At 38.8% G+C, this 18,031-nt stretch overlaps 1 protein-coding gene across 5 annotated transcripts in view; it reads left to right on the top strand.

Annotated features, from left to right (window-relative positions):
• The window catches only part of rubcnl (rubicon like autophagy enhancer), a 23,638-nt gene extending 6,436 nt beyond the window's left edge, over positions 1 to 17,202 (top strand). For all 5 annotated transcript variants that reach the window (XM_061723278.1, XM_061723281.1, XM_061723280.1 and 2 more), the window contains 14 exons: positions 1,120 to 1,385; positions 2,904 to 2,971; positions 6,623 to 7,025; positions 7,597 to 7,645; positions 7,727 to 7,832; positions 9,284 to 9,420; positions 9,523 to 9,587; positions 9,782 to 9,821; positions 11,260 to 11,337; positions 12,023 to 12,143; positions 13,157 to 13,218; positions 15,038 to 15,191; positions 15,596 to 15,686; positions 17,006 to 17,202. In XM_061723278.1, the coding sequence (XP_061579262.1) occupies positions 1,120 to 1,385; positions 2,904 to 2,971; positions 6,623 to 7,025; positions 7,597 to 7,645; positions 7,727 to 7,832; positions 9,284 to 9,420; positions 9,523 to 9,587; positions 9,782 to 9,821; positions 11,260 to 11,337; positions 12,023 to 12,143; positions 13,157 to 13,218; positions 15,038 to 15,191; positions 15,596 to 15,686; positions 17,006 to 17,103 (1,738 nt within the window). In that variant the 3' untranslated portion in view covers positions 17,104 to 17,202. The remainder of the gene's footprint in view (positions 1 to 1,119; positions 1,386 to 2,903; positions 2,972 to 6,622; positions 7,026 to 7,596; positions 7,646 to 7,726; positions 7,833 to 9,283; positions 9,421 to 9,522; positions 9,588 to 9,781; positions 9,822 to 11,259; positions 11,338 to 12,022; positions 12,144 to 13,156; positions 13,219 to 15,037; positions 15,192 to 15,595; positions 15,687 to 17,005) is intronic.
• Positions 17,203 to 18,031: the final 829 nt, after the last annotated feature.

The following is an 18,031-nucleotide window of genomic DNA, read 5'->3' as shown; positions in this document are numbered from 1 at the left end:
TCAAGTAACTGAGAAGTTAACTACCGGTAAATACTGGTAAAAAATTTACAACAAAAATAATTGTGAAGTGTTTTGCCTCTGGATGATCAGATTTACTTGTTTTTAAGTACCATGAAAGTTTTGTGGTCGGCCAGATCCTGTAGAGAAATGGGAAGTGAGAGGAAAAACAAAGACTTTGTAATATTTCTGTTGCTTTAAGTGGAATTATCCTTATCATGAAAAGGAGAAACAATGACTTTCAATTTGTTTGAAAATCCAAAGACTCAAAGCATTAAAAAGGTCATCTTTAACAGTGATTTTTTTCCAAAGATGACAGGTGTACTCCTATCATCAAGTGCTGTGCTTCAAGTCATACTGTACATCTCCATGACAACAGCAAAGTTATAATTGGGAGGAGAGAGGATTTAGTTTTTCTCCTTGTGTCTGTACACACTGGAAAACATCACCCTGTTACAACTTTTTTGAGATGCTTTAAAGTTCAAAATGAGCTTTTTTTTTGAGATTTTTAATAAAATAGCAAAATGTCTCAGTTTCAACATCTTATATGTTGTTTATGTTCTACTAGGAATGCAATATGGGTTTATGAGACCCGCATATCATTGCATTTTGTTTCTCTTTACATTTTAGACAGCATCCCAACCTTTTTGGAATTGGAGTTGTACAGTCAAAGTTCATATAATGTAAAATTAAATTGAAAATGAAGCAGCCTACTCTTTGTGCTATGTGAGGAAAATTCCCTAATTAACAGGGAAATAAACCTCCAGCAGAACCAGGCTCCTGGTGGGCAGCAATACGCTCAACTGGTTGGAGGTCTGGGAGGACTGTTGGGCGAGCCCTGCAACCCACACACCTTTAGCTTGTGTTTGTTGCACCTCTTACTTCCACCTTCAGCAGCATTTCAGGTACATCAGACAGCATTGTGGGTTTTTGCGAAAGTCCCTTCCACACTTCCTGCATGCTCTGAAAACTCAAATTTCCTGGGACATTTTAAATAATCCATAATGTATGTACCAACAATTAGTATAACAAGATTCTTGGCTTGTTCAAAACCCACATGTGGCTTAAATTAGTTCCTTGTCACAGCTTGTTCTGACCAAATTGACGTGTTACTTTTCGTAGCTCGGACTGTCCATCTCCCTCCACTGGTTCGCCGTCTGTTGATCAGCATGAGTGGCCCACGGCCAGCATAGAGGAAGACCCCGGTTCCAAACGGAGATCCCGTCGACCCCCGTTCCCAGTCCAGGCGGATGAAAAGCCGCGGTGTGTTTCTCTGTCGTCAGATGTTAACAGCATGCGAAGTGGTGACCATCAGTCCCACAGCAGGGATCAGCAGGGACTGGCCAAGGAGCACAGACGGCGATGCCTAACGACTCCTCAAACTCTAGGTAATAAATACTTTCTATTGTCACTGATTGTTAATTATGATATCAATTCTGATGAAGTCAGTGGGAAGAATCAAGTGATTGAAATCAAGACAATTAACTGATTTCCTCCATTAGTTTCTGATATAATGTGACCTCATCTTCATCAAAGTCACATTACCAGACAAATGCAATTTGATTAAACTGATAAAATGCAAGCTTTTACAAATTCTACCGACTGTACTGAACACACCCATTCAAAATTCCCAGTGCTGGAATAAAAAGTATCAGGGAAGTGCTTACAGTAGTTCTGAATCAGACCTCTTAGAGGACATTTTGGACCTTTCCTCCTCACAGAACTGCTTCGGCTCAGGCTCATTTGTAGGATGTCTGGTGTTAAAACAGCCACCTGTAACACAGTTTAGGAACTTAGGAACTAATTTTCTCCTGAAAGAAGGCGGCTGGTCCAGGCCCTGAGGCAGTGAAGCGAGGCCAAATCATGATACACCTTGGTGCACCATCCCTCCCAGCTGGGGGGATGTTTTGATGTCTGCAATTTTGTTTCATCATCTATTTCCTCAGTAATTGTTTTGATTGCCATGCTGCTCCTATTCACACTTTATCCAGCCAGAGATGTTGTTATGGAGGGATTTCAGCTTCCTCTTTGTTGGTCCACGGTGTATTTTCAGTGACCACGCTCATGAACAGAGGCGTTTGCCTTCTCCAGTGATGTTGTAAATCCTTTAGCTGTGACTTGTGAGCTCTTCTTTGCTTCACTTCACTCTACTGGCGTTTGGCAGGATGCCCCCCCCCCCCCCCCCCCCTTATGATCCAGGTCCTGCTCAACATTTCTTCCCTCTTAAAGGGGAGTTTTTCTTGCCACTGTTTCTCTTTAAAGGTTTTTCTCCCACTAGGGGAGTTTTTACTTGCCATTGTTTATTTAATAATTACCTGTGGATCATGCTCTAGATCTCTGGAAAGGACATAGAGACAACTTGTATTGTAATAGATCCTATATGAATAAAAATGAATGGGAATTAGTTAAACTGAGGATTCTGCAGTGTGCATTTAAAATCATCTAGTTTGTGATGAACATCCAAACCTTTTGAGAAGACTTTGTATTCCCTTTCTGCCTCATGCAGATCAAGTACTCATAATTTGAGTGACTTATCAGTGTAAACCAAACTTCCAACCTAATTTCATTAATTACATTCCAGGAGTTCAAACTACTGATTCCAAAAAGTTTTTATTATTTATTTTTTGGGTTCACTTACTTTCTCCAACAGCTTTGTGAACGTTATATCAGTGTCACAATGCGTTGTGTGTTATCAACTTAAGGACATTGTTTTTGTCCATTATTGTGGCTTAGATGTAGCTCCGATGCCATTTTAACATAACAACATAACCATAACACGCGTGTGTGTGTGTGTGTGTGTGTGTGTGTGTGTGTGTGTGTGTGTGTGTGTGTGTGTGTGTGTGTGTGTGTGTGTGTGTGTGTGTGTGTGTGTGTGTGTGTGTGTGTGTGTGTGTGTGTTGTGTCAGGCAAAGAGCACAGTGGTATCCCAGAGTTCCCTGCAGACATCTTCAGGACCAGTTGTGAGCTGGAAAAGGTATGTTATGGTCAACACACTTTACCAAACAGTTTATTAAAATGTTTTACCACTCTCAGTGCTCGGCAGATGTTACATAAAATCTGACTAAGATGACTGCACTCAGCACATGTTAATGTTATCTGCAGATGCACATTAGAACATGTTTCATTGGGATAACTTCCTCCATCTCTTCAGTGCCCTCTGTTGTCCACAGTTTATTTACATGTGAAACTAAAGTCTCAGTCTTAAAACCAAAAGTCATCATATTATTGGCAACGTTTTAGCTACAAAAAACATGTCTGTGAAGCAAGAAGTTTACAATTACTGCCTTAAATCTTAAATCAACAGAAAAATAACATGTATATCATATAGCCATTTGTGAGAGTATTGTTATTATTAATAATAATAATAATAATATTATTATTATTATTATTATTATTATTATTATTATTATTATTAGCTGTTATATTTTTTTCACGAAAGATAAAATATGACCACACTGTAAACGATTGTCATGTAAATTAACAGTAAAATACTGGCAGCAGGGTTGCCAGTATTTTACTGTTAATTTTACAGTTCTCCTACTGTTATCTAGTTTACAGTATATTACTGTAATAATACCATGTACTGATTTACAGTACATTACTGTTTTTTCTTGATTTCACAGTAGACTACTGGCAGCAGGGTTGCCAGTATATTACCGTTTTTTCTACAGTTTGCTTACTGTAAACTTAATTTACAGTTTATTACTGTTATAATACTATCTAGTAAAACACAGTATATTGCTGTATTTTATTGGATTTACAGTAAACTAGTGGCAAGGTAGCCACAATATTGTTTTTCATATTAACAACAGAATTTTACCATAATCCCAAATAAAGTACCATGCAGTCATTTTTGTAAAGAGCATATTACTAGCAATTAGCAAATAAGCAAATTTAACCTGGTATTCTATACAACATACTGAATGATTCAGTTAACTTAAATGCAGCAATAAAAATCTATGGAAAAGAAGAGACTTAGAAAATATTAGATCAATTATATAAGCCAACATTTATTTGTAAAGAGGCAGAATGAACTTAAACAAACAGTTTTTTTCCCCATTACAGTTGGAAATTTCAAATGTGCATAACAGAACAAGGCAGCCCATTCTTTCATCAACTGTGAACACAATGAACACTAATCAACTTTTTAATAAACTTCGAGGAATTATGCATCTTGCCATTGCAAGTAGTGCTGCCATTTTAATACAAAATACAAAAACAATCATTTTTCTGCAGTGCTCTACAGCATTAATACCCACATTTTTTTAAATAGCAAATTCAGTAGAAAGGAGAAAGACAAAAGACAAAAAATGGGCAATAACTGTGGCTACACTGATGTGAAGTTCCTGGGTAGAGAGATCTCACTGACCTACATGAAATCCCACTCAAAGTCTATGAGGTTCTTCAGAAGAGAGGACACACGGGGGTTGACTGTGACTCTTCTGAACGACTCTCCCTGTCTTCTTGGAGACAATCTTGCCCCGGCTGGCCTTGGTCCCTTTTTCTGGGTTGATCCCAATGAAGCGCCTGAAAAACACAGTAGTCTGAGATTAGAGGTTGGAAAAATTAGAGGTTAGATCAATTTCATGTCAAAATGAGTGCTTTGAAAAAGGTCTGTTGGACAACACAAGCCTTACCTTTGAATGAATTCAAGTGTACAGGCAGCCTCCTCTGGGTACTGTAGATTGCAGATGTAGTACACTGAAAACAGAGTAGCATGATATTATGACCCTCAAGGCTGATCATCCAGCGTCCAGCAGTCACACGCTCTGTTCCACCTGAAACGTGAAATTAGAGTAATTTCAGAAAGCATCTTGACATGTATAAATATCTCTATTTGGAAGAACAGTCATGCTTTGCTGGGATATAGATAACTTTAAAATCTCATCTGATATGAAAAATACAGTATGTCACTTCACTGAACACATACCGAGCAGTATTAGACGAGGAGTCGAGGGTAGGGTGAGGGTCTTCTCTACATCAGCCACTGTTGCAGACATCTGTAGGGCACAGACAATATAAGTGTACGGAGCATATTAGTTCCATGAAATGAATTTTAAAATGGCAACAATTCAATGCAATTAAAATGAAGAAAGAAGAGAAACAAACCTAGGTCTCCAAGAACACAGCTTGTGACAGAGAAATTGTTGGTCATAACATACTTTCAATATTTCTTAAACTTATGATTAAACTTGCTCTGCTAAAGTTAGTCTTTTGACGTTAGCTGTTAATGTTACCACTAAAGATATCCATGCAACTCAAACTCAACTCAACTTCCTTTTATTGCCACACGGCTAGGCCGGTGGAATTAGTTTCACAGTGCAGGTGGTAGCTGCAACAAAACACCACAGCAGTACAAAAAGACAGAACGTTTTCCAGAGGAAAAAGACTAGTAAAGTAATAACATGTGAATAACATGTCAATTCATGTGAAAATGCACAGAAACAGAGGAAAAACTCAAAAATCCCCAAAATAGAAGCACAATAATGCTTCTAGCTGCAAACCAACCAAACAAAAAACTAAACAAAAAAACAATATGACTAATTTACCTACAATAATTATATTGTATGCTAAACAACACTGCTATACTGTCCTGCAAGCTTAGATCTACTGATAAAACACAGTTTAAAGATATTGAAATAATTGTACAAGAGTAATCACCAGACAGATAAAAGATATTTCAACTTACTGTGTGATTTGCTCATAAAGTGCAGGATTCAGGTGGATAATCCTCAAAAAGAAAGTCCAGAGATGGCTTCAACTGTTCTGCATGCCTCCTCTAGAAATGCAGTAGCGTTCTGTTGATTCAAACATCACTCCCAGAATGCAACGCTATTTACGGTATATTACAGTATTTTATGGGAAACGGCAAACTGCCCATCGATATTGCCCAGAATGCATTGTTTTCTACAGTATATTACCGTTTTAATGAGAAACAGTATGCTACTGTCAGAATTTGACTGTTTTTTTACAGCATTTTGTTACAGTGCAGAGAAAAAGGTAAAAATTCACTTATGATGATTTATGACACATTCAATAACAAAGACATGAATCAAGACCCAGGTGGCATTTATATCTTGGCCCTACATGAGTTTAAAAAAGAGCTAAAAATATGGATCCCAATTGGATTTGTCTCCACGGCTCCGTCCAGATGGACTCTGAGTGGGATCTACCTGGTTTTTAAGCGGGGCCCAACTGGTTAACTGGTAAAGTGGGAACCAGGTCTGAAAATAGGAGAATCAGAGCTGCAGGGTATCGTGACGTCTCAATTCAGGGGAATCTTTCAGCTTCCTCTTATTTACTTCAACACAGATTTACAGCACAGTGCATTTGTAGCAGGAAGTGACTAAACTGAGCTTTTGTACCTCATTTCTGTGCTACTTTGAGCAATGTAAAACACAGACATTTCATCACGACCTTAGGAAATTGTGTCAGCTTCTGAAAAAAAAGGACAAATATGTTCAGATTTCTCGGACTGTTTCAACGCTCCATCCTCTGTGATGTCTCAAGCTGTTTTATCAAATAAGGATGAACAAAAGCAGCAGAAACATTATCAGTGGGGATGCAGATAGTAATCAACATAGTATGAGAAAGCGGTTTCACCACTGTTTGATTGTGTGTGCAGGAAAATGCTCATTTCATCGTGGTGGACTTGGTGCTGGAGGTGCTGGAAGGCGCCAAGTGGAGTCTGAGCTTTGGTCAACGGACTTCCAGGAAAGAGGACCATCAACACACTGAGTGCAATACGTGCATGCACAAAAACACAAGCTCTGAGCAGGGCGGTCTACAAAACAAACCCACATGTACGATGCACAGATGCACGCTGGACTGCAGCACAGGTGATCCTGCAGGAGAGAGCTACAAATCCAGACACTCAGACGATGACGTGAGGACGTCACACACAGACACGCACTTCTCTTATGGAGACCAACATGTACAAGGAAAAGATGAGGAAGAATCAGAGAATGAGGATGCTGATGATGAAACAAAGACTCTCTCAGTCCTCTCCACTGACAGCGGGTTTGAAGGTAAAAGGAATCTCCCTGAATGAGTTTTTTTCCTTTCTTTTTCGATGCCACAGATTTCCCAAATAAGTGCTTTCAAGATACCTTTTTAATTTTTAAAGAAGGCTGACAGGGAGATACTGTATTTTTCCAAAAGAAAAAGAGCCTGGAAATGAAGCCATTCACAAGCTCCTTAAAAGTGCACTCATGCTGATGGCCAGCAGAGGGCGACAGCTTCGTGAACAAAAGACAATCTGCTAAATCCTATCTGGCAGTGTATTTAGATTGAGAATTACACTCAGTTTCGTATAATCATAAGGTTCAGGCTTCTTGATATGTCGCTACCAAAAGTTAGTACAATTTTATTTTTATGTAATTTAGGACTCATCTAGAGACAGTTATTGCAAATTAGATTTGCGTGACATTGTTTCACTCTTTTTACTGTTAATATTACGGATACTTAACTAAATCCACATTTCTTATGTTGAAACAATTAGTTTTATGTGGGGAATTAAAGTGTTACACATGTTGTAGTTAAAAATTAGTGAAGACAAGTTACCTTCAGGGAGCATCCTGTTGTGTGTTTGAATTACAGACTCTGGATTCAACGCAGAAAAGCTGATATCAGCAGACTCTCTCAGAAAGTAAGACACAAAATGCGGTTCAGTAAACATGCACGTCTACGTGCTTGCTCTGAGTTGGTCTGTGGTGTTCATGAAATGCAGTGCGGAGTGGTTGGCGCAGCAGCTGGTGTCAGAGTTCAAGAGGAGGTGGCTTCCCTCTCGTGATCTCCGGAGAGACCGGCAAAGCCTCCGCACCTCACTTCAAGAGGTCAGAACAAACACGTTTATGCTTCGGATATATTCGGAGTTGGGCAGGTCAGTTTAAGAGTGGGACTCTTGCTGATGTCATACATGCAGAACATGTTTCCACACTGTCTCATTGAAATAAGCAACGCTTTCCCTTCAAAGCTTTACATGCCAACATCAACATGTGTCATAAACAGGACCTTTCTCACATTACGCAAGCTGTTGTTGTCCATGGGGTGCAACATTAATTTTAAATTCTGACTGGATTTCCACATCAGCTCCAATCAGATTGAAGCGCAGGGAAGTCAGCTGTAGTTCTGGATCTGGTTTATATTTACATCATGGGGATCATGGTTTTCCTGTGTTCCTGAGCCCATGAAGACTTCCACCTCTGGAAGATCAACAACATTTGCTGCTACCAGTGGTGGACAGTAACGGAGTAAATTTACTTGAGTACTGTACTTAAGTACATATCCAGAGGATTTGTACTTTACTTGAGTATGAGATTTCTTTGGTACTTATTACTCTTACTTGAATACATTTCCAAGACAAATATTTTTACTTTTACTCGAGTAAATTTCTAGGAAGGCTGAAAAGTACTCGTTACTTTCAGGTCTGCTCTTTTTTCTTCTTCCCTAAAATCCTATTGGGGTAGAGTAAAAAACGAGGGCACAGACAAACCACAGACATTTATTTTCAAATGTTTATTGTGTCTGCCGAAGCAGAACTACCTCTCTGCTTTCAACAACTCAACATCAAATTCTCAGAAACAAGAGTTAAAATATCCTTAAATTAATTTAGAAAAAATATAGTAATTTACTGATGTGGAAAATAAGAAATTTACTCTTACTCTTACTTTTACTTAAAGTAAATTTAAAAGCATTTGCTTTTGGATACTTAAGTACCTTTAAAAGCAAGTACTTTTCTACTCTTACTCGAGTAATATTTTGACTGAGCTACTTTTACTTGTAACGGAGTAAATTTTGACCAGTAGTATTTGTACTCTTACTCAAGTACTGGAGTCGAGTACTCTGTCCACCTCTGGCTGCTACATCTCAGTCCCTCACCCCAGTTAAGATTCCCCCTGATAAAGAGAATATTCACAGATGCACCGTCTCTTTTATTATGAGTTGTAAGATTTTAATTTCACTGTTGATTCAAAAGCTGTTACTGGCATCAAAACAATCATCCAAATATTTAAAAAAAATCATATTTATTTATTTGCACCTTTCAATCTTTCTGCTATTCCCTGTACTTTTGGATAAAATGAATAAATTGAATTACTCAGAACTTTCCCCACCCATAAGTTCATGGACCACAGGAAAACCACTATTATTTGGCTTGTAGAAGACCGGGGGCCACTGGGATGAACTGGTGACCTTTCCAGGTCCAGCACCTGGTCACCCGCCTCAGACCCCATGTAATAATGGATGAATAAAATACCACAAATGCTCATCTTTCTTCCCTCGCTAGCTGGCAGGCAGTGAAGTTGTGGCGGCGAGCAGCGGCAGCCTGGCGGAGGAGATCCAATTGAGGACCAGGATGAGAGGATCCCTAAATTGGGCACCACCTCGCTTCCAGATCATCTTCACCGTTCAGCCCACACACAGGTCTGCACAACAAAGATAAAAAACAAACATAAAAAAACAAACATAAAAATGTTTTAGTGCTGAAATGTAATGATAAGCTCACTGTGTTGATTCTTCTGTCAGACGCAGTGATGTAGTGGCTTCGCAAAACTTCCTGTGTGCAGGTTGTGGGACCGGAGTGGAGCCCAGTGAGTAGCGGATGACACGGATGAATAAATGTACAGTTAGAGGGCCAGTGTTTAGCAAAGGGAATCCAAGTTTATGAACATAATGAATGAGCTCAGTGCTGGACTAGAGACAAAAGTTCATCCTGTAGAAGAACTAATAAGCAGGTTCAGACTGATGAGAAACATGTCTGAGTTTTTCTTCCATCCTTCACCAGGGTACATCAAGAAACTGCGGTACTGTGAATACCTCGGCAGGTAAAATGAGATGTCGTCACCCTCACAGGCAATTCAGGGGCCGGATTCTCCAATATCTTCTTAAGAAAATCTTAAGAAATGTCTTAAGATCTAAAATTAAGAAGTTCGTAAGAAAGTTCTTAAGTGCAATTCCTCAATATTTTCTTAAGAACCATCTTAAGAACTGTCATTTCTTACGAATTTCTTATATTTCTACTTAAGAACTTCTTAAAATATGGCTGTTTTTGAAATCACTCAATCAATTCAGCAGCCGCTCCAGCAGACCGTTCAGCAGTAGCAGCCAAGTATCCCAGAATGCATTTCGCACCAAAACGACAGCGGGAGCCCAGAGCTAAAAGCAGGCTAAAAGCTGTTTTAATTTCCGCTGTAGCGCTGTTAATATGCCACTTTATTAAGTTTTAATATTTTTTCAGATGCCAAAGTCCCCCTTAAGATCCCCAACCTGGCCTCAGTTTATCCAAATAACGCCTGTTGAGAAATTTGCTCCGACGTTTTCGGGGATCAGAAGAGCCGGCGGCTGCGGGGAGCAGTATTAGCTCACGGCCGGGGGGGGAGACGTGATCGGCGGGTCAAACCGCGCTGTCGTCCCGGGGAGAAACTGAACCAATGAACTGACCTGCAGCTCTGTGGAGAATTGTCGCTGGCTGAAATAAATCATTTAGGAAGATAAATGTTGGTTTAATATATGAAATCTAACAGTTGTAGCTTCCATATTAGTTTGTCTGAATATAAAGTGGAGCTTCATGTTTTTACTGGAGCCCCACAACCAGCGCTGCTGCTCTGTCTGAACATCAGAGCCGTCACAATTTTAATAAAAGGTATTAAAATGAACATATCAGTCTATTGAATTTTATTTTGTTTTATTAAGCTACATATGTTTGGGTTTTTATTTAGTGCACCTCTACCTACTTGGTATACAAAATTATATGTATTATTCATTTCATTATATTATTATTATTATTATTTTTATTAATTTCATTATATTTAGTCGATTCACCTGAAGCGAGACTTCACTACACCAATGCATCGCTCCACAATATTGCAGATCTTTGTTTGTGCATGTGCAAATGTGTTGAAAAAGGTGATATTAGAGTCTCACCTTTTCACAGACGAAATCTTAAGACAGGTCAAGGTTGTCTTAAGTTAAGAAAAAAGTTAAGAACAAATTTGAGAACTTTTATTTCAAGAATACCATTTCTTCTTAAGTTTTTTCTTAAGAAGAAACTTAAGAAGAAAGTTAAGAAAATACTTAAGAACTTTTTTGGAGAATACGACTTAGGAATTTTTTCTTCTTAAGACAGAACTTAAGAAAAAAATGGCACTTAAGAAGATTTTTTTTCTTAAGAATGTTTTGAGAATACGGCCCCAGGTTATGACCTGTTTCATGAATTTGTCTGTTGTTGCTGCAGTCTTAGCTTGCTCCGATGGGTTTTTGCAGGTATTTCTGTGACTGCTGCCACAGCGGCTCTGAGGCTGTGATTCCTGGACGAGTTCTGTCCGGCTGGGACTTCAGCAGGTACTGAAACTACCAATGAAATACATGAAATACAGGTTTCAACCACTCAAACTGGTTTCATTTGTACTATTACAGTGTGTGCAAATGTGATAGTATCCTGTTATTAACTGCTTTAAAACCTGTGTTGCTCAGTGAACTTTGAGTTATCTTTCCATCATTTTTTTTTTTTTTTTTTTAAGGAATTGATTTGCAGATAAAACTACCCCCTGATATTAACAGGTTTATCTCCTACTTTGCCATTATTCGCCCTAAAATAGGCCAGTAGTTCTTTCATGGGTCATACAACGGTTCTGCTTGACTTCGGGGGAGTTAAAGCATCACCATGAAAACGCCAACCCCAGAGGAAGTTCAGATTATGTAATGAACACAAGTCTAGAAACTATGGCGTAAAACTACATACTGTCTTTTCTGTATTTTAAATGAACTGATAATTTTTCTATCTGATCCATCGACACATGAAAATCTGTCTGTAGGTATATCGCTTAATCCCTGTACCAAGTCACTGGCAACAGTTCATGCAATACATTAGAACCAATTGAGAAAAGCACGTTTAACGTTTTCTTAAACGTAAACCTTCATATTGGGACCTCGGATGAGTAACTGATGCAAGAAGACCAAAACAGTTGAGCCGTTTTGGTCAGAGAGGAAGACGATTCAATCTGTCCCTGTAATATTGATGTTGTAGGTACTTGGTGAGCAATTTCTCCAAACAGCTGCTGGATTCTTTGTGGCATCAGCCTCTGTTCGACCTGAGCCGTGTGGGAAAGACGCTTAACGGAAGGGTGAAAGAGGTCAACAAGTTCAAGGTGACTAAATCATTCATATTATTTCAGTCATTGCTGTCTGACATGAAGCAAACTGACCCATAAATGCAACAATAGTAGTTACTACTGTTGTACTGTACTGAAATGAAACATCGCACCTCATCTGCTTGTTCCAGACTTGATGAGGTTTGTTGACAGCCCGTTGCATCCGAACCTTAACGCAGGAAGTGCTTTTAATTAAAATCCTGTGATTCAGTAGCTGGTTGAAGCACTTTTAGCAGGAAGTAACTGTTTTGTCATATTGTCGTGAAGGACGTTTGGCCCACACCTCAAAGTCCCGTCACTTAAATTAAGTTTTTGTGTGTTTGTTTATGTACAAGTCTCTCAAAGGCCCACCACAGTTCAGTCAGTTTAAGATCTGACCTTTGACCCGGCAATTGCAGCATCTTGATCCTTTACTTTCCTTTTTCTTTCTTGATCTCTTTCTTTTCCATCAGCGATTCTACTGAGGATTTGCTTATATGTTTGGGATCAATGTCCTTCTGCATGACACACTTTCAGCAGATTTTTCAGGAGTTTATGGTTGACCGACCGACTGTAAGATAATCCGGTCCCGCGACTGCAAGACAAACCCAAACCGTGAGCCACCACCTCAATGGCCGACATGAATTGTTTTCTGCTGATGTCTGGTTTTGGCGGAATATGATTCTATGCGTTACGCTCAAACAGTTTGTCTCATCTCTCCATAAGGACTTATTCCAGATGTCTTGTGGTTGGTTCCGATGGCCCACCCTTTTAGTTCGTTTTTCCTCACAAAGCTTGAGCTCCCATTCAGATTTAATAATGAACTATAACGCTACTACTAATATCATATTTTAGTTTTTTTTTTCTTTATGAGGTTGCGCTTACATTATTGTAGGACATTATGAAGATCAGATGACCTGTTTTGGTCTTAACCAGTAAAGCCTTGACATTAAAAGAGCTTGCCTTTAAAAAAAATAAATAAATCAAATGATTAACTTTTTTTCTTCGTCATTCTCTTTTTTTCTCATCAGGACCTGCAGGAACAGCTGTTGGGCATCAAGAAGCTGCTGACAGCCTGCAGATTCGCTAGAAGGTTGAATATTTCTTTGTCTTACACTTTGTCTTACGATCACAAGCTGTTTAAAATCTAAACACAAAATATAACAGCAAGCTACAACAAGTGAAGTAATAACAATATTGATACATGATAATGATAATTTTAAATCATATTAATGATGAAAAGCATACAACTTTCTATGGTATGAAAAGAATACACGCAGAATAATATGAAAGAGACATTCCAAATGCAGCAGCTTAGAATGAAAATATATTATTGAAAAAAAAATGAAATCAAATGTAAAAACATTCACAACCTGTTGCTCAGATATACAAATGTTTCAAAAAGAACCCTGCATCTTTGCAGACACTGACATATTTAAATTACAGTCAATGTTCTGAGAGGATAAAAATAGTTGTAACATTAGGTATTTTGTTAATAGTTATAACAAAATAAAATGTATGAAAAGCGAACTGAAGCATGTTTTTACTTCTCATGGAACTAAAATGCTGCAGTCAGGTGAACGGAACACAGAATCCAGACCAGTATCAGCAAAAGATATGCAACATGGTGTGGAGTGGGATGGGAGCACGACTGAATGGCTGCTATCAGTTATGTGGTAACAACATGGCAATCCAGGTCGTTATTAGTAATTCTGCAGCCATCTTGTTGTTTTGAATAGTGCCTCTTTAACACTGATGTCTCTGTTGAGATTGGTTTGGTATGTTATGTACCGATTTAAACGGCCATGAATGGGCGGGCCATCAGACCCATTTTACCAAAGAAAATGTTCACAATGTGATTGGCTATGACTGGCCAGACTAGTTATCATTTGGTAGTTAGCTGTTATCTTATTTCAATGTTCTTATGTGTGGTTATGATGACATGATCCCTGCACCAACTGTTTGTGACCAAACTGTAAATTAAGAGTTTTGAACTTAGTTTGCTTCAGTGTGATCTCGGTTTGCCCATTATTTATTAAGTCAATGTGCGATAAATTCGTTTTCACTGGTGTATTATCCTTTCGCTGGCTTTTACATTACTCCAGTTTTCCCATCTGCGGTCAAGTTTTTTATGACTATGGGCCTTTTCAATGCCTTTGTTTGTTCCATGAAGAGGGATCTAACTGCTCTGAATGAAATATTTGATTGAGACTGATGGGTTCCTCATGAGGGCTGTTTTTTTATTCTGCGCTGACATATGAATTTGAACCATAAACAACTACTGCTCTGTTATTAGATAAAGTACTTCAAGGCCATCTAAGTCCCAGTTAAATTTGAATGGAAGTACAATATTGTAAAAGCAAGACACAAACTCCAGAAAGAGGAGTCCATCATCTAAAACTGGCTTCTGTGAACAAATCTGTGAAAACATGGTTGAAAAGCGAGCAAAGGTACTTTATCCTTGTGGCATTTACACCAAAGCATGTCACAGGATATTTAGTAAGCTTGTTAAAAAATCCTCTGGGCCTTCATTGACTTCATGTCTTGAGTCTTCTGAGTTTCCTGCTGGACAAGGACATGAACAAACACTGACCTCTGGTGGCCCCATGTGCTTCTGTTTGAAGGGACTTGCAAAGTAAAACAACCACAAATGACACAAAATAGCCTGATAAAGATAAAAACACAGCACAAAGAGAAAAAAAATCTTCAGAAGGATGAAAGAAAGCGCAAAGTAACAAAAAAAATATGAACGCCAACCACACAGACACTTTTCTGATAAAAAAAAAAGTTAAATTGGCCCAAACAAATGCAAACATCTGAAAAGAGACAGAAAGTCCCAAGAGTACATGGACATGGAGTGTTTTTGTGAGGTACTGCTCTCCCTAATCCTCTGGATTTGGTTTCCGTGGCAGGAAGCTGGCTGAGTTTGAGCAGCTCCCTGCTCACCTGATGGGGCAGCCACTCCTCTTCTCCATGGACGACCTCGTGAGGCTGAAGAAGGGCCAGCTGCTGGCGCAGGGCCGAGCAGTGCTGCAATCGGCCGTCGACCATGTTCAAAGCTGTGAGGTCAGTCGAAAACACTGATGGGAGAAAAAAAAAGGTCTCCCTATTGCTGAACTTTACATCAAAAAGTGCTGATTATGAAATCCGGAGTGTCTACTCAACTATTTAATATTTATATCCCCACAGTAATAAAATCCCCTCCGTGAAAGTTGTAGAAGAAATTAGTCAGAGAACAAATCTCCAGTTGCATTCACCTGAGCGTAGTGTCAAGACAGACATACTAGAAAACTGTGAACTTATAAGACTAACTGATGCAGGAAAAAAACAGCCATCCGTCACCAGGAATGGATGAAATGACACTGAGAAACAACAACCTCATCATGTCGAGTTGCTCAAGTCCAATGTTATTTAGAAGAAAACTGTGAAATCTGGTTCATCTGACAGTTGTCCCAACATCTCTCACACAGCTTTGCCTGGCCCGAGGTTTCATCTGTGAATTTTGCAAAGAAAAAGACATCATCTTTCCGTTTCAGAGCGACATATGCAAGCGCTGTACAGGTGATACAATCTGATTTATTTAAATGAACATAGGTTCAGACGCGAGGCTTGGTTGGATGACATTACAGTACCTGATAGATGACTGACGAACAAATTGTTATCTCAGGAGTTTGTTAAAGGCAAAAAGAAACAGCTGGGAATTTATATCTTATCCAAATCCACAATGTAATATTAACAAAACTTGGTTATGAGTACTTGTATATATATTATATATTAGGTTCACAATAATTGGGACATTTTCAAAATTGAAACAACTCCCAGGTCTATTATAAGATATAAGGAGAGCAAATCAACTTGAATCAAAGCAGTTTTAAGTTAGATTACAATATGTGTTTGCAACAAAATGTGTTTGCATTTAATATTTGCAATAATCCTACGTCAAAATTAACTGTTATTTTAACCCTCTAACAAGTCTAAAAAAGTTCCTTCTGTTTAAGCGACAGTGTCAATAGGTTCCCTACAGATTTTACTTTGTAAGTGTACAGAAAGTATCTAGAAAGTCTGTTTGCACAGGCATCTAATTCTGTCAGCTATTATCTAAGTTTGTACAAGTTGACTACCGATGTGACCCAAACTCTCGGCAATAGACTCAAAAGCAAGGGCGTTCACGGTCTCTGCTGCCAACATTTGCCTGTTTTATCATCAATATCCAATTACCCTTAAGTTCTGCGGAAGTAAAGGACATCAACTCTCCTTCTGCGCCTGCTGGTAGCAGTTTGTGTGATTTTTTAATATTCAGTTTGTATAGACTTAAGATGCTAGCGACCAGAAGGAGATGCCAGCCAAGACACTGTCTGTACCAACAGTCCTTTTTATACACTTTCTGTACACTTAAAAAGTAAAAATGACCTTAATTAGTCTGTATGGACCCTGTCCACACTATCACTTTAGTGGAATGTCATTTTGGGGTCTTTTCAGAGGCTTAAAACAACATTTTCTTTCTTGATGTAGGTCAATTGCTATGAGTGCTAATTTAGCAACCATTTAGCACACATACACTGTATTCTGTTCTCACTCAAAACTGCTCTTCATTTTGGTCCCTAAATTTACACTCGTTATCAATTAATAATGGACTGATTTAACTCTGGAGTTTCCCTTTAGTGTCAGTGCTGTGGTTAGGCAAAAAAAAAAGTTGATGTTTAGCCTCAGTTTCACGCTCAGATATTGGCAGTTGTGTCAGAGTTGTCCAATGTTACACTGTTTTTAAGTGCAGTAATGATGTGGAACTCTTTGGTGCTAAAAACACCAAATTATTATTTCAGTTTAATAATATTAAACATCCAAATGTTTGCACTTTATCAGCTTTTCTCTCCCCACAGTGTGCAAGGCGTGCTTTCACAAACACTGCTTTGAGGAAAAAAAGTGTCCGAAATGTGAACGGATCTGGTCCCGGATGAAAGTCCAGCTGCGTCCATGACCTCATGAACTACTGCGGTGCGCGTAACACTTGTACTTATTTAAGCTACATTTCTATTTCTGTGATGAAAGTTCTACATAAAGATTATTTTTTCATTCATCTGTTTCATGTGCTGATTTCATCAAATCAAATCAAATCAAATCAAATCAAATCAAATCAAATCAAATCAAATCAAATAAAACTTTATTTGTATAGCGCTTTTCATACAAATAAAAAAATACAACGCAAAGCGCTTTACATAAAACATAAAACTTAATAATGCCTGCTAAAACAAGCATAAGAACAACTTAAAACCATAAGTGAATAAGACCTGGGTTAAAACAACAAGAACAGCTTGTTTAAAACAAGGGTATACGTGAAAGACTAAAAGGAATCAGCTAAAGACCAATTTAAAACAGTGTCTTGAGCCTGCTTCTACGTAAAAACATCAACAGTCTCTGCGGCCCTGAGGTTCTCCGGCAGGCTGTTCCACAGCCGTAGGAATGAAATGATGCCTCACCGTGGGTTATAGTTCTAACTTTGGCCGGTGCCGGAGGACCTCAGGGTCCGCCAGGGTTTATAGGGTAAAAGCAGATCAGACAGGTAAGAAGGCCCAAGACCGTTAAGAGATTTAAAAACTAATAAGAGATGCTTCACTATTAGAAATTCCCCTCCAAATCTAGTCTGTCTTGGGTTAGGAACGTGTAGGCGAAAAGATGATTTTAACCAAAAACAGACGAATCACAATGAGTCTGTGACACCAAAGATGTTGACCCCCAAGCTTGAACACAGTTTTTTCTACAGAAATGAGGCAGGAGCTCTGGGAGAAAGAGAGAAGCACACCTAATATGCACCTAGTATACACTAGTACCGACATGGTACTGTCAAAATAGTCAGAAAAGGACTGAGTGTGGGGCTCTGGAGACAAGCTGTACTGATGGAACACTAG

Source organism: Cololabis saira, chromosome 6 (genome assembly GCF_033807715.1).
Source record: "Cololabis saira isolate AMF1-May2022 chromosome 6, fColSai1.1, whole genome shotgun sequence".
NCBI classification, from domain to species: Eukaryota; Metazoa; Chordata; class Actinopteri; order Beloniformes; family Belonidae; genus Cololabis; species Cololabis saira.
This window is presented reverse-complemented; position numbering and strand designations above follow the sequence as displayed.